This window comes from Lissotriton vulgaris, chromosome 1_1 (genome assembly GCF_964263255.1).
Source record: "Lissotriton vulgaris chromosome 1_1, aLisVul1.2, whole genome shotgun sequence".
NCBI lineage: Eukaryota > Metazoa > Chordata > Amphibia > Caudata > Salamandridae > Lissotriton > Lissotriton vulgaris.
Window position 1 is genome coordinate 1,239,608,573 of NC_141685.1, and position 14,738 is coordinate 1,239,623,310.

The following is a 14,738-nucleotide window of genomic DNA, read 5'->3' on the forward strand; positions in this document are numbered from 1 at the left end:
ACTCAGCGTGTGCGCAGCCAGCAATGATGGGTCATGCAGCCAGGCCGCAGTGGATGCAATGTCTGGTGCCTACTGGGCTCTGAAATTAATAAATCAAGAATGAATTGGAATGTTGAGCTCTGCTGACCGCAGTGTAGGCGTATGGAACAAAAGTTGAAATATATATGGAATACATTCTCAAAATATGTAGGTTTCAGGGACGTTATACTTAGTTGTCTATTGGACTCTGAAAGTAATGAATCAAGACTCAATTTTAACTGTGAGCCCTGATGGTCGCAGTGTAGGCCAGAGGCTGCAGTCGGCAAGGGCCCACAGCCACATGGCGTTCACTTGAGCTGTACAGAGTTAGTGGTACCTGAAGCGCTCAGCATGTGCGCAGCCAACGATGATGCATGGTCCGGGCGGGCTGCACTGGATGCAATGTCTGTTACCTACTGGAATGCGTCATCTGCAGTTGTGACTCTATCTGAAATGTCAACCCTGCTAACCGCAGTGTAGGCCGGAGGCAGCGGACAGGAAGTGCCAACAGCCACGTGGTGTTTACTTGAGCTGCACAGAGTTAGTAGTACCTGAAGCACTCAGCATGTGTGCAGCCAGCGATGATGCGTCGTGCTGGCAGGCCGCAGTGGATGCAATGTCTGTTGCATACTGGGCTCTGCAATTAATAAATCAAGACTGAATTCAGATTTTGAGCTCTGCTGACCGTAGTGTAGCCGTATGGAACAAAATTTGAAATATGTATGGAATACGTTGTCGAAATATGTAGGTTTCAGGGACGTTATAGTTAGTTGTCCACTGGACTCAATTTTAACTGTGAGCCCTGATGGCCGCAGTGTAGGCCGTGTGCGCAGCCTGCAATAATGCGTGGTCCGGGCGAGCCACACTGGTAGTAATGTCTTTTGCCTAATGAATTCTGCCTTAATAAGGCTAAGTGGCAATGACTTGTGGTGCTCTGAGATAGTGGCACCTGAAGTACTCAGCATGTGTACAGCCTGCGATGATGCGCACTACGGGTGGGCTGCACTGGGAGCAATGTTTCTTGCCTACTGGACTGTGTCATCTTCAATTCGGTCTCAATCTGAATTGTGAGTCCCGCTGTCCGCAGTGTACATGGAAGGCAGTAGTCTGTACAGACAAAACTCTGTGGTGCTTTGCCGCTGGGTTCGCAGAGGGCCTGCTTCAAGGAGGCCGGCAATCACAGCGGCCTCGTGGCAGGGTGAGGGCCACCGCTCTGGCAGATGTGTTGGCCTTCCAGAAGGGAAGCATGCCCAGAGCCACAACTTATTTATTCACACTTCTACATTAGAGTGGCATATTTTGGACCAGCCCACTCCGCTTTCGATTCCGCTTACAGGAGGTGACGACACACCTACATGATCGAGATCTTCCCCACTGCCTGAGGTAACATGGTTGCATTCACTGTCCACAACAGTACAAGCACCAGCAGCGTATGTACACATGGAGAGGTCTGTGCTCTGCATAGTGAGGTCTATCTAGCACATTACCGCTACACTTGGCATTGTGTGCATTGGTATTGATGGGTGATTTACCTCCTTCACTCATACTTGGTTCCCACCTCTCCCAACATTCCACTATTGTGTGGCTGGGGAGCCATGCAGTTTTGGGAAGGTCCACTCTTCCGTTCTACGCTGCCTCTGTGGTAGTGGGGGGGTATGGGAGGGGTCCTGGGGTGGTGGTGGTGGGTGTTGTGGCCTGCTTGGGTTTCGGAGCTGCATGATCAGTAGCTCTATGACATGTGTTGGTCTTTAGATGTGGTTCTGGGCTGGGCTCCCATTCATACTGTAGGTAGTCATTCTGCTTTACACCAGTAGAAGGCAGATGTTAAATTCCTTCTGCTAACACGGCTAAACCCATGTTTTTGGATCGTATCGCTGATTTCGCTGGTTGTTAAAAATATCGGCAAGTGGTGTTTTCATGTTTTTTTTGTACTGGAACGCCTATTTTGCATATCATAGTAGCAATGTTTTTTTGAGGAAGCTATAGCTGGAAAACCTGCGATATTGGCACTTTTCACCAGGTTAAGAATGGGATGATAATTCTTCTGCTGCTGTGAAGTGCTGATAACTCAGCGATAAGTTTGTGAGAATACACCCCATCGTTGTTTTCTATTTTTTTATCCAGATTTGTGCACCCAGCTGCTTTAAAAAAAAAAAGCACAATTGTTTTAGCCCTGGGGCTTTTTGTTGAATCCCCTGAGTAGGCCTAGGGGGGTCAGAGTGTTTGTACCCTGCCAATTTTAGTTTGTACCCTGCCCACTTTAGTTGATTTTTCATCTTTTTTATTGTGATTCGCATGTTGCTACAACAAAGTCCTAATAAACACAAGTGCTTGTTTTAGAGTCATTCTATAATCCAACAGTTGGGACTTATCGCAGCGTTGTCGGCAGTTTAGCGCACCAAACGTGGCAAAAGAATAATCGCCCCATTCTGAAGTTAGTGCACATTGCCCACAGGTTGATGGTACCAACACAGTGGACAATCAACAACGTTACCCATACAAAGATGCTGGCTGTGCTGCCCCTGTTGACCTCTGGAATCTAACAACTGCGAGAGTTGGAGGAGTCTCCCAGCCAGCCCTATTTAACTTCCTCACACGTCTTGGTCTACAAAAGCATGTTAGGGCGCCTGCATCCCCTCCACCCGCTCGTCCCAAAACATAGTATTCCTGCTCAATCAACCTCAACCCCAGGCGTTGCTTGAAGCCTCTGTGCTCCAGATCCAAGATTGTAGTCACTGAAATAGGGGTGCACCAGGTCATGAAGTCTAGTAGTCAACAGTAGAGGAAAAACAGTACTTTCTTAGACAAACATAAATTAGCAACTTGAAAATATCAAACAACGAGTGGCATTGCCAACGGGAACATCAACTTGTCGATCAAAATAACTGTAGATCATCCTGGAAATCTCAAAACTCTGTATTCAGAGACCTGTTGGATAAATGAAGATAATGATCAAGCGTTAGTATGGTCACAAACGTAATATGGTTAAATGTATTTCACTTGAACAAACCGGAATGCTTACAGGTATGATCATTCCTGCACAAAATGACCGTAACAGAAGCTTGTGTGGTCGTAACCTTCATAGGACAGAGAAGGAACGTTACAACCACACAAACATTTGTTATGGTCTCATTATGCAGGATTTATCAGACCTGTAAGCATCAGGGTTCATTTCAGCTTGATACTCCTGCATGTTTACTTCACCTACACTGCGCAGAAACAACTGGAGACCAAGCAAGGAAACCACACCATAGCAGCCTTCCTGCACTTGTTGGGGCAACTGACTACACATGTACTACTTGTACCCTGTGCCGTCACTGCACACAATCACTGCAACAGAAACCACACGCATTCCAACAATATGCAGGCAAAACTGGACCACCGGGGCCTGTACACTAATGATGTCGCAAACTTCTCAGGAAGTGTGCATGATTCTTACATCTTTTGCAAGCATTCCAGTCCTGGTTCCCAGACAAGTCCGCCGCCCAGCGATGACCGCCCGACCCTACGCACCCAGACCTCAATGCTTACCTGCCGCCACTGGCATGTGTCCAAGAGGGCCCACCACGTACTGGAGCAAACTACTCAGCTATCATTGGATTCCGCAGCAGAGGCCCCTGCGCATCCTGCTGCACCGCACCGAGGAGTCTGTACAGCCAGCTGCCTTTGGCTTATATGTGGTCCAGCCGAGCTCACAATTCAAATCGGGTCTTGATTGCCAGGATAGCGTATCGAGGCCACGCATCATCGCAAGCTGCACACCCGCTCAGCTCTGGTGGCACTAACTCAGTGCAGCTCAAGTCATCGCCACATGGTGGGAGGTCTGTGTCGGCCAAAATACCTCAGCTGCCACCAACTCTGTGCACCTCAAGTGATTATGACGTGCCAGGAGGCCAGTGTCTGGCAAAGTGCTTTGGCTGCCACCATCTCTGTGCACCTCAAATCATTGCGACATTGTGGGAGGCCCGTGTTGGTTAAAGTGCCTCGGCTGCCACCAACATAATAAGCACATGGATACAACCAGATAGAGAGTGGAAATGGCGTCGAGCACGTGCCCCCAACCATTTTTATTGGCAGGATCACATGTCCTGTGATGCCTGTGCTGCATGGGTGTAAAGCAGCAGTGAGGGAGTGGCTGTGGCAAGCTGAGAACTAGTCCTGTGATCAGCAGATAACTACAGGGAGGACCTGGGACATGTAGTGTTGTAGTTCCCTTCCTGTAAGCATAAGCAGAGTGGGCTGGCTGAAACATGCACCCTTTGCGACTTTACCAATATGGCGGTTTGAATCCGCACACCCACCGAGATAGGTACAACAACAGACAGACTGGTTTTGTACGAGGGAAATGCCCAACCAACTATAACGTCCCTGAAACCTATGGTTTTTTCAGTGAATATATATATGTGTGTGTGTGTGTGTGTGTGTGTGTGTGTAGGGTTTTCCCTTACATTCTGTTGTAAAGGCATAAATGGTAACGGTATAAGCATGGTAAAGTTTTGCATCGTTAAGGCACTGCGTGGTAAAGACATTACATTGTAATTAATGCATGGTAAAGGGATGTGTTGTAAACACATGCATACTAATGCTAATATCATACATACGTATGTGTGAAAAATCACCTGGGCTAAGATGTGCAGTTTATAGGCACACTCCAATATTTTGGATTGTATCAATAAAACACTGCTGTTTCTGTATCTGTTTAATACAGTTGTGCGATCGTCTCAGCTAGCTAAGAACTTGGGGATCAAGATCGACAACGGTCTGACTCTAAGATCACAGGTCCTTGCCCTTACTGGCACCTGCTTCGGTTTGCTCCGTATGCTCCGGAAGTTTTTCCCCCTGCTTTCCGAGGACCACAGGAGGATTACGGTACAGGCCTTGATTGGTTCAAGACTGGACTACTCAAACGTCTTATATCTTGGCCTGCCGGAATATCTCCTGCAACGTATGCAGGTTGTCCAGAACGCGGCAGCGCGTGCCATTTTTGGCCTGCATAGGCGAACTAGAGTCTCTGGCTTATTGCAGTCGCTTCACTGGCTGCCTATTTGCCAGAGGATAGCTTTTAAAGCCTTAACACTCGCTCATAAGGCCTTTTATGTAACAGGGGCTAAATACCTGCAGAAGAGAGTTTTTTCCTATTGCCCTCCCCGATCTTTGAGGTCTGAGTCTCTGTTCCTGGCCACTGTCCCTCGTGTGAGGAAGGCACGTATGGGAGGTCGCTCCTTTAGGCTCCGGGCCCCTCAACTCTGGAACTCTTTGCCCTTGGCTTTACGCAGCACTTCAAATCTGCTGGCTTTCAGGAAGGGCCTGAAAACCTGGCTTTTTGCCTCCTAGATCTTTGTTTTGCTGACCTGTCTCTTTTAATCTGTCTGTTATGTTTTTGCGTTTTCAGCCTGTCAATAAAGTGCTGGGACACTCTTTTGAGTAGCCGAGCGCTATAAAAGACACAAAATAACATAACATAACATAACATAACATAACATAACATAACATAACATAACATAACATAACATAAAGTAAATATTGGTCTGTTTGTGTAACATACTGAAGTGCATGGACAATATGTTGATTTATAGGTATTTTATTTGAGCTCATCCTCATAATGTACAAATTCACAGGCATAAAATTGTGGTTTACATGCATACCCTACTGTTTTGCATCCACAGCACGCGGTTCATATGCGTAACATATTGGTTTAGATACATAATAGATTGGTTTCCACTTCTATTGGCTGATATGTACGTGGCTATTGTTTGTCAGACATTGCACAGTGTTCAAAAATTTAAGGGCTCAAATGCAGGTCTGGCTAATTATCAATGGCTGATACTATTGCAACCATTATTCCCCATCGCTGTTTTTTTCTAGAATAGCAGTAAAATACCATCCAATGCAAAATACTTTATTGACATATGTTAGAAAAGATTTGCCAAGAGAAAAGATAGGGTGTCACATATGCGAAACTGCTGTATGTTGTGTTTCCAGGATGTCTCATATCAAAAGTCCATTATGACCATATAAATGTGCTACTGTATCCAATGTTGTCCACACCCACCACAGACCCCACACATACCTTCCTCCTACATATAGACATACATAAGCTAGGTAGCTAGAGCCACAACTCACCTCCACTTTTTCCCAGAGCTACACTTATTTGGTGCTAGGGTGTCTCTTCAGCTACCTCACACTGTCTATGATCGGTCAGTGTGATCCCTGACTTTAGTGACTTGTGTCTTGACCTGACGGTTCCTCGTGAATAGGATCCAAACACCGGACCACTTTCATACCTCAGAATTATTATAGTCAGAATATAGTATGGCACAAATATTGTGTGCTAAGTATTGTTTAGAAGAATCTTATCTCACTGGCTGGGGAATTTCTACTATGAATTCCAATAGGTGAATATTTTTATAAACAATATTTAGCACATGATGTCTGAGTCAGAAAATATTTTGATTATCTGTTGGACCTGGCCCTTTTTGCAGGGTTATCGGCAAACTTTTTGCCTTCTTCTTCCTATTTTTACTGACCTGTCTTGTTGGTTTTGGGACTCTAGGCTCTTTACCACTGCCAACCAGTGCTAAAGTGCATTTGCACTATGTCTAAATTGTACTTGTCATTGGTTTATCCATGATTAGCATTTTGATTTACTTGTAAGTCTCTAGTAAAGTGCACAGGGTGTGCCCAGGGCCTGTAAATCAAATGTTGCTAATGGGTTGCAGCACTGTTTGTTTCACCCACATGAGTAATGAGTAGCCCTGCAAGCATTTCTCAGACCTGCTACTGCTGTGTCTGTGTGTGCAGATTTAACCTGCCATTTCGTCCTGGCAAGTGGTCCAAACATTAGCTTTCACTACATGCAAGTCACTCCTAAGGTAGGCCCAAGGCAGCCTTTTGGGCAGGATGCAGTGTATTTAAAAGGTAGGACATGCACTGGTATGGACTCCTTTTGAGATTCCCTTGACAGATAATGCCAAGCTAACAAGGGGTGAGCTGGGATTATCTTAGCTGTTTGACTCCTTCACCCTGACTAGAGTGAGGGTCCCTCCTTGGACAGGAAGAAAACCACTGACAACCAGAGACCCCATTTCGAACATTACCATATTCTGGTACCACACAATAGGGCACACAACATGATAGCAGAAGGCTGGTTTTACAGAGGCTTTTTAGGGGATGAGATAGTATATTGGCCAGGAAGATAAGTTGTGTTTAACAAATTCTTTGACAGAGTTTCCAAAGCTTGGATGCATTCTCAGAGCCCATGTTTATTTGCACCTATATAACAGGTCTTAAACCCCACCGTATTTGTCGGCGGACAAGGAACACTGCCACCTGACATTTCTTTCGATTCCTATGGTGGTTTCAGATAGTTTATTAGTATGCAGATCTTTCTATAAGGAACACTAATAGTGCATTTGGTAACTTTGTTAGCAGCCACGCAAAGCAAGAAAGTAGTGACGATGCAGGAAAAATTCACCCTCCTGGCTTTTCAAATGGGCAATGATTGCACATTGATTGAAGTAATGTAGGGATGATTGCCTTGCACTATCACTCCTGAATACACCCATTGGCATACAGGCTTCGGCTTTACCAGTATTTGCTACCCTAGACCAATCTATACCTTTCCACAAACAACAGTGAGTCAAGACTATCTGTAATACCAATTCTCCTTTTTTTCAGATTAACATAGACAGCCCGACGAGAGAAGATATCATCAAGGAGCTGCAGCACTCCAGTCCGTACTGTTTTGAAGACGCCCAGAAGATTGTTTACCGCCACATGGAGAGAGACTCATACCCCAGATTCCTGCAGTCATCAATTTATCAGAATTTCCTCAGCAACTACAGCCAGAACACATGACAAGCGTGTCTGACAATCTTCTGATGGTCTTTAGAAAATGACCCTTCAAATCACTAATATATGTATAATGTCTCAAATGTTGAAGCATTAAAAAGATAATTTGATGCTGGAGCTGTACTAAAAGCCATTGCCTTTGGTATGGCTGAACATCAAACACAGTGACCAAGACTTGATGACTCTATTTTACTGATGGATCAGGCGAATGAAAAGTTTAATCAAGTCACTAAAGGAAAAAGGAGGTTGGTGGAGAATCACTTGGCACTTTCTCCTAATCATGGCTGGAAACACACTCAAGACTGCATGTGGTCCAAACGTTCAACATGACATCCAGAGAACAATATCTTTAGAAATCTAATTGTGGATGGCCAAGTAGTGCCTTTTAAAGAAAATGAAAGTTTCAACAGGTTTTACAATTTAGAACGTTTTTCTGATTTTGGAGTCACAACCCCAACATCTAACATGGAGATAGGAAAATTAATTTGTGACCGCCTATATGAAGATGGCCGCTGCCTTTTTTCTCCAGTTCCCACCGCGTCCTATACTTCGTGCTTCTGAGCCAGAAAATGAACTATGGGTGAACCTATATCTTATGCAATGTCCTAATGATTCAGGCCTCAACTGTGTAGCCCATGCAGTTTTTGAGTTGCCACGGTACAGAACATGGAGACAAGAACAGTGCCCTTCCGCTTTGTATCTAAATCTGGCTAAAACCCTTGGTCCCCTCTGCCCCCTAGTGTTCCTAGTGCCCAGGAATCCATTTGAGATGCACCGGGGCTGAACCAACACCTCATGTAATGACTGGCTGATCCATGCCTCGTCGTTGGTAGCTGCTCTCAGGATTCCTCTACAGAACACAGGATTATCATAGCTGACACTGCAGTACACCCTTGACCTCATATGAGTTTCATGAGCTCCTATCATGTTACGTTCCATAAAATATATATCCTGTTAGGGATTAGCACCAGTAAGGGTTTTGATTGGTAGAATGAATTTTGGTAAGTAAATGATGCAAAACACAGTCGGAAAAGCTAGAGCTATTTGTGTCCCCTGATATCACAGGGGCTCGACTGATTCTTCGTTCATGCCCATCGCCCTTATTTCCTTGCTGAATAACAGACTGGCTGTAATTGCTGGTATTTGCTACTGTATTTCCAAAATACAGGATTAACCCTTAAAGAAGCAAAGCCAAATATCTTGTACAAAAGTAAGTGTGTCCACATCTAGGAGAATTAATCTCGCGTTTGTTCTTTAACCCAGTACTCTGCATTCAGATAGATTACGCGTGTGCACTTTTTGTTTTATGTAAAACATTGTCCCAGTCTCAATTTTGACTCTCATTGTTTTTGTTTCTATGTTTTGTCAGACTCATAAAAAAAGCTGTATAGTTTATCCCAGTAAGGGTAGTAGACTGGCACTTTATAGATCTTTAAGAAGCTTGATTTACCTTCTTTTTCCCTAGAATATTACAAGATAAAGCATAAAGTAAAGGTGTATAGAATTAATAACAGTAAAGGTGCAAACTAAGTCAGGCACTATGAACATGTTTAGAGTTTCAAAGTAAAGTACAATACGAAGTTCATCTTTCAATACGTGTCAAAAACACCCGGTCTGTGTACCTCTGTAAAGAAAAAGGCATTAAGGGGCATATTTACAACAGAATGGAGAAGCATGGAGTTAAGCAAACATTACTAACGCCATGCTTCTTCATTCTGAAAACGCAGGATGTATGACGTTACTCCGTATACCGTTACAACTACCTACCATTACAACGCGACTATTACAACGCATACCATTACAACGCATAGCGCTTTGGGGTGCTGGATAGTGGTAAGTATAATTTACTATTCTAACTCCAGTCCCCGTGGACCCTAGGGAAGGTGTTGGATAGTAAATTATACTTATTCCCTATCCTAGAGCGCCCCCCAGCGCAATGCGTTGTAATGGTATGCGTTGTAAAAGTCGCGTTGTAATGGTAGTGCGGAGTAAAAAATGCGTTGTAACAGGTGCATACCGAAAACGCAGGGATGTGCCATATTCAGCATGGTGCCAGTCTGTCTGCTTTGGAGGAAATTATTGTTTATGTATAGGAAGGTCTACCTTCCTGCACATAAACAATCATTCGTGGCGTTTTGAAACTTCTATGTGTGATGCTTAATGCAGCACACATAGAAGTCGCAAAACATCATTTTTGGGGGGATTGTTCATTTGCTGTTTCTCTGTGTGCTGCACAAGGCAGCACACATGGAAACAGCAAAAACAGGGAGAAATAAAGCATTTCTCCTCGTTTTGCCTATTTAAGACCAAGTTTTCCCTTGTCTTAACTTTTGCCCTGCCGCCTTGTTACGCCACCCTTGTAAATAGGCGGTAGCGTCAAAATCAATGGGTGTTGCGGCGGAACACCCAGTGCAACACCAATTGCTCTCCCCTTTCACACTAAATAAAGCATGACAGGGGGCCTTATTTAGAAGGCAGAGTTAAGCCACATTAAGTGGCTTAACGCTGCTTTTTAAATAAGGCTAAGCCCCTATGACCAACACAACATCACTTTTAGTGACTTTGTGTTAGAGATAGGTGCTTGTAAATAGGCCCCTAAGTTTGCACATCTGTGAACAAAAAAGATACAAAGTGTAACTCTAAAGACAATTCATACAGCTTGCACATGTGTGAAATAAATGGATACAGGGTGTACATCTGTAAAGAAAAACATTCAATGTGCATATCAGTAAACTAAAGGGATACCAGGTGTAACTCTGTAACGAAAATCCTTCTAGTTTGCACATGTGTAAATTGAAAGGAAAGATGGTGTAACTCTGTAAAGAAACGGCATAACGTTTGCACAACTGTGATCTAAAGGAATACAGGGTGTACCTCTGTAAAGAAAAGGCATTTAGTTTGCCATCTGCAAGCTAAAGGGATACCAGGTATAACACAGTGAAGAAAAGACGGTTTGCACATCTGTAAACTAAAGTGATATCTGATGTATCTGTTTAGAAAGCCATTCTGTGTTTATATTTGCAAACTAAAGGGTTACAGTTTGTAACTCAGTAAATAAAAGCCATAACGTTTGTATATCTGTAAAGTAAATTCATGTAAATCTCTAAAGACACTGCATACATTTTGATCTGCAGCTCGACAAAGCAAATAGTAGCATCATACACACCTGTAAAGTATATATGTAAAGTTAATGTATACAATATCATATTTGCAATGTCAAGGGATATTCAACACGAAAAAGGGGAGAGGGCCAAAAGTGTTTAAACTCTACCACCCGGACCCCTAAGAACTCAAATGTACACACTAAAGGGGGTGTATAGAGTATGCAGCAAAGACGAATACAGGACAGGCAAATCGCTCTGTTGGAGAAAACTGCCCTCACTCACACACCGAAGTGTGTGACATGCTTCATCATCGGGCCTGCTTACAATACGCCCTGGTGTAGCCACACTCAGGGCGGAGCATAAGGGACGGGGAAAAATAATAAATTCCACACTACAAGACTTGGAAACATCCAACTTAACACAGACAAGATACTTTTCCACTCTCTCCAATTGTGAGAAGGAGGTACTTCTGGAGCTGGGGAACAACAAAGAAATCATCCTAAAGCCCGCGGATAAAGGCGGGGCTACGGTAATTATGGATACAGAAGCCTATCGACAAGAATGTATCCGCCTCTTGGCCGACTCAAGAACTTACCAAAAACTGAGGGAGGACCCTTGAATGTTTATAGCAGGTTTGGGTAACCTACTGTTAAAGAAGTTCTCTTAGAGCCCCAAGAATTTAAAGATTAGTTATAAGAAATAGTTGGAACCTTCTTCTTTGTTTAATCATGGAGAAGTTGGTAGCAGTCTCTTCCCAATTGCAGACACACACTCATTGGAATGCTAAGACAACATCGCTAGATGTTAGGGAGAGGTTGATAGAGAAGGCAGAAGCACTCTTTGTAGTTCTCAAGGCCTCAGAGGCTTTTGATGCCATCCAAAATACAGTCCTCCTAATTGGGTTGCAACGGGTTGCAAGAATCTCTTTAGTAATTAAGGCACTTTTGACAGGTAGGGCCTCCCAAGTGGTGGAAAAAGGACCCAGAACACTAACTATAATTTTTTACTATGGAGTACCACACGAATCTCCTCTTTTCCACATGCTTACAATTGCACAATTTACTGGCATCATGGATGCCAGTTTTCACATCCATGTGGATGATAGATTACTGGTGCTCCATCTATTTGGTATTTTTGCCCCGATTCAAGAGGTCTAACTTAATTGAGGAGATTAAAATGTGGATCCAAGAGAGCTGGTTTGCACTGAACACAAGCCAAAGGGAATTGGTGCTTGTGGATTCCAAGATGGCTGTAAAAACATGGTTAAACCTCTTAAGAATTTTGAAGGTTAGGAATGACTAAATCCTACTCTCTTGCAGGTTTTGGACTCTGGGCTGTTTGAAGCCACCTTTGAAAGGCCAACCAGTTAATGCAGAGCTGCAACACTCAAAATCTTTCTATCAGAAAGTAACTGAGCTGCGATTACCCTTTTCAATGGGACTGCAAAAAGGCCCTGCATTATTTGCACATATTACAGGATGCTGCAGCTTGGATGGTGACTAATCTGTACTATCATGAACATGTCAGTGTAACGATTTAAAGCTCCTCCTGGCTTGCAATGGAAAACCATGTGACATTTCAAGTTTTCTTTATGTTCCATAGTAACCTAGATTAGGGAGCCCCCCTATGATTTTGATAGGATATGGTAAGGCCTTAGGTTATGTGCTGTGTGCTGAAATTACAAGATAAACACTTGTGTGGTAGTTTTAAGTCCAGGAAGAAACCTCCAGGAGGGTGTACGATATAGCCTCATGCAAGCAGTGTACAATGAGTTCTCAATTGAGCCACACCAGGAAAGGTATCTAACTATGTTCAAAAAGCGGATGTATGATGTTACAACGCATACTTTTACAACACCTACCTTTACAACGCAATTTGTACACTGCAACATCCACTACAACGCATACCATTACAACGCATGCCATTACAACAAATTCTTTGAAACTACCTTTACAACGCATTCCACTACAACACATAATACATTTACAACACATACCATTACAACGCATAAAATTACATTGCATGTAAGGTAAGTATTGGATAGTGTAGGGGTAAAAATTAATATTCGAACTCCATGGGGTGCAACAGTAGGGTAAGTGTTGGATAGTGTAGGGGTAAAAATGACTATTCTAACTCCAGGGGGTGCAATAGTAGGGTAAGTGTTGGATAGTGTAAGGGTACAATGTGTTGTAATGCTATGCGTTGTAATGGTATGCGTTGTAATGACTGCGTTTTAATGGCATGCGTTGTAGTGGTGTGCATTGTAGTGTCATGCGTTGTAATGGTTGCGTTGTAAATGCATGCGTTGTAATGGATGTTGCGTTGTAAAAGTTTTGTTGTAATGGTAGTGCGGTGTAAAAGTTGCGTTGTAAAGGTTGTTTCCCTCTAAAAGCACCTCGAAACCCATCTTTTCTAGTGCAGCTCAAAAAGGTTCCTTTTTGGTACTTGCTAGTAACTAGATACCTCAGGGTAAAATTACCATATACTTTTTTATTACTTATTCTTCCTCTAACTATTTATATAGGTGATGTGGAATGGTATTTGGCATTACAGGTCTAAATGAATGTTAGTACAACATGACTAATCTCATTTTTCAGGCAATAAACCACAACCATTCAGACATACGTTTCTCCCCACACGTCATTACATATTTACAAAAGGCATACATACATTACATATGTATTTGTTTTTAATTTTCGCTTACTTTGTTGGTATAGTGCACACTAGGCCCAGGAGCATCAGAGTGCTACACATAGACAAAAAGGAAAACAGTAGCTTATAAGAGCACAACAAATAGCAATAAAGGAATGTGTTCAACAGTATCGGCCTTTGGAGGTACACAAATACAAATACACGCAAATAAAATTAATTGTATACAAGTCATAATAAAATGGATGAACTAAATAGGTCTGTTTGGGTGGTAAAGTCACTATACAGACCATTAACCAAACCTTTGTGTCTGCATTAGTCAAACAGAACAAGAAAGCCAGCAAACATCAAAGAAATCAAGACTTAGGGCCATATGTAGGTAATCTCTATTTACCGATTCTTAAATACCGAATTTTACTGATTCGGTATTTAAGAATCGGTAAATATTATGTAGGTAATAATTTGGTAAATTTTACTGAATCGGCAATATTCGGTATTTAAGAATCAGTATTTACCGATTCGGTAATACCCATTCATTCCTATGGGCCTGGAGGCCCATAGGAATGAATGGGAAGCCATTCACCATTACCAATTAGGTAAATACCGAATCGGTAATAGGGGGAACATATTCAAGGGTGGCAGGGTGTCACATTGACACCTTGTTGCAACCCTGAATCGTGCATATGTGCACATGTGGCACACATACATGCCCTAAGGGCATGTATGTCTGCCACATAGCACTGAAAAAAAAGCAAAAAATACCTTTTTTAAAGATATTCGTTATTTACCACCAACTTATAGTTGGAGGTAAATAACGAATCCTGAATGCAAACATGCACTCACTTGAGTGCCTCCAACATAGGTTTCAGGATTCCGTAATTTACGGATTCGGTATTTTAAGAATTCAGTAATTTACCGATTCCTTAAATTACCTATTCGGTAAATTACCGAATCCTTGAAGCCTGCCTCCTGCATCTCAAATCCCTAAATACCGGTCGGTAACGGTGAAATTTACCGAATTTCACCGTTACCGACCGGTATTGCCTCACCTACATATGGCCCTTAGTGCGGAACTACTGATCAAGGAAAAACCATGAATTTCTCTTTTGAAGGATA

At 43.0% G+C, this 14,738-nt stretch overlaps 1 protein-coding gene across 2 annotated transcripts in view; it reads left to right on the forward strand.

Annotated features, from left to right (window-relative positions):
- RGS13 (regulator of G protein signaling 13) overlaps positions 1-9,200 on the forward strand; it is a 361,972-nt gene extending 352,772 nt beyond the window's left edge. For both annotated transcript variants that reach the window (XM_086964496.1, XM_086964492.1), the window contains exon 5: positions 7,696-9,200. In XM_086964496.1, the coding sequence (XP_086820622.1) occupies positions 7,696-7,875 (180 nt within the window). In that variant the 3' untranslated portion in view covers positions 7,876-9,200. The remainder of the gene's footprint in view (positions 1-7,695) is intronic.
- Positions 9,201-14,738: the final 5,538 nt, after the last annotated feature.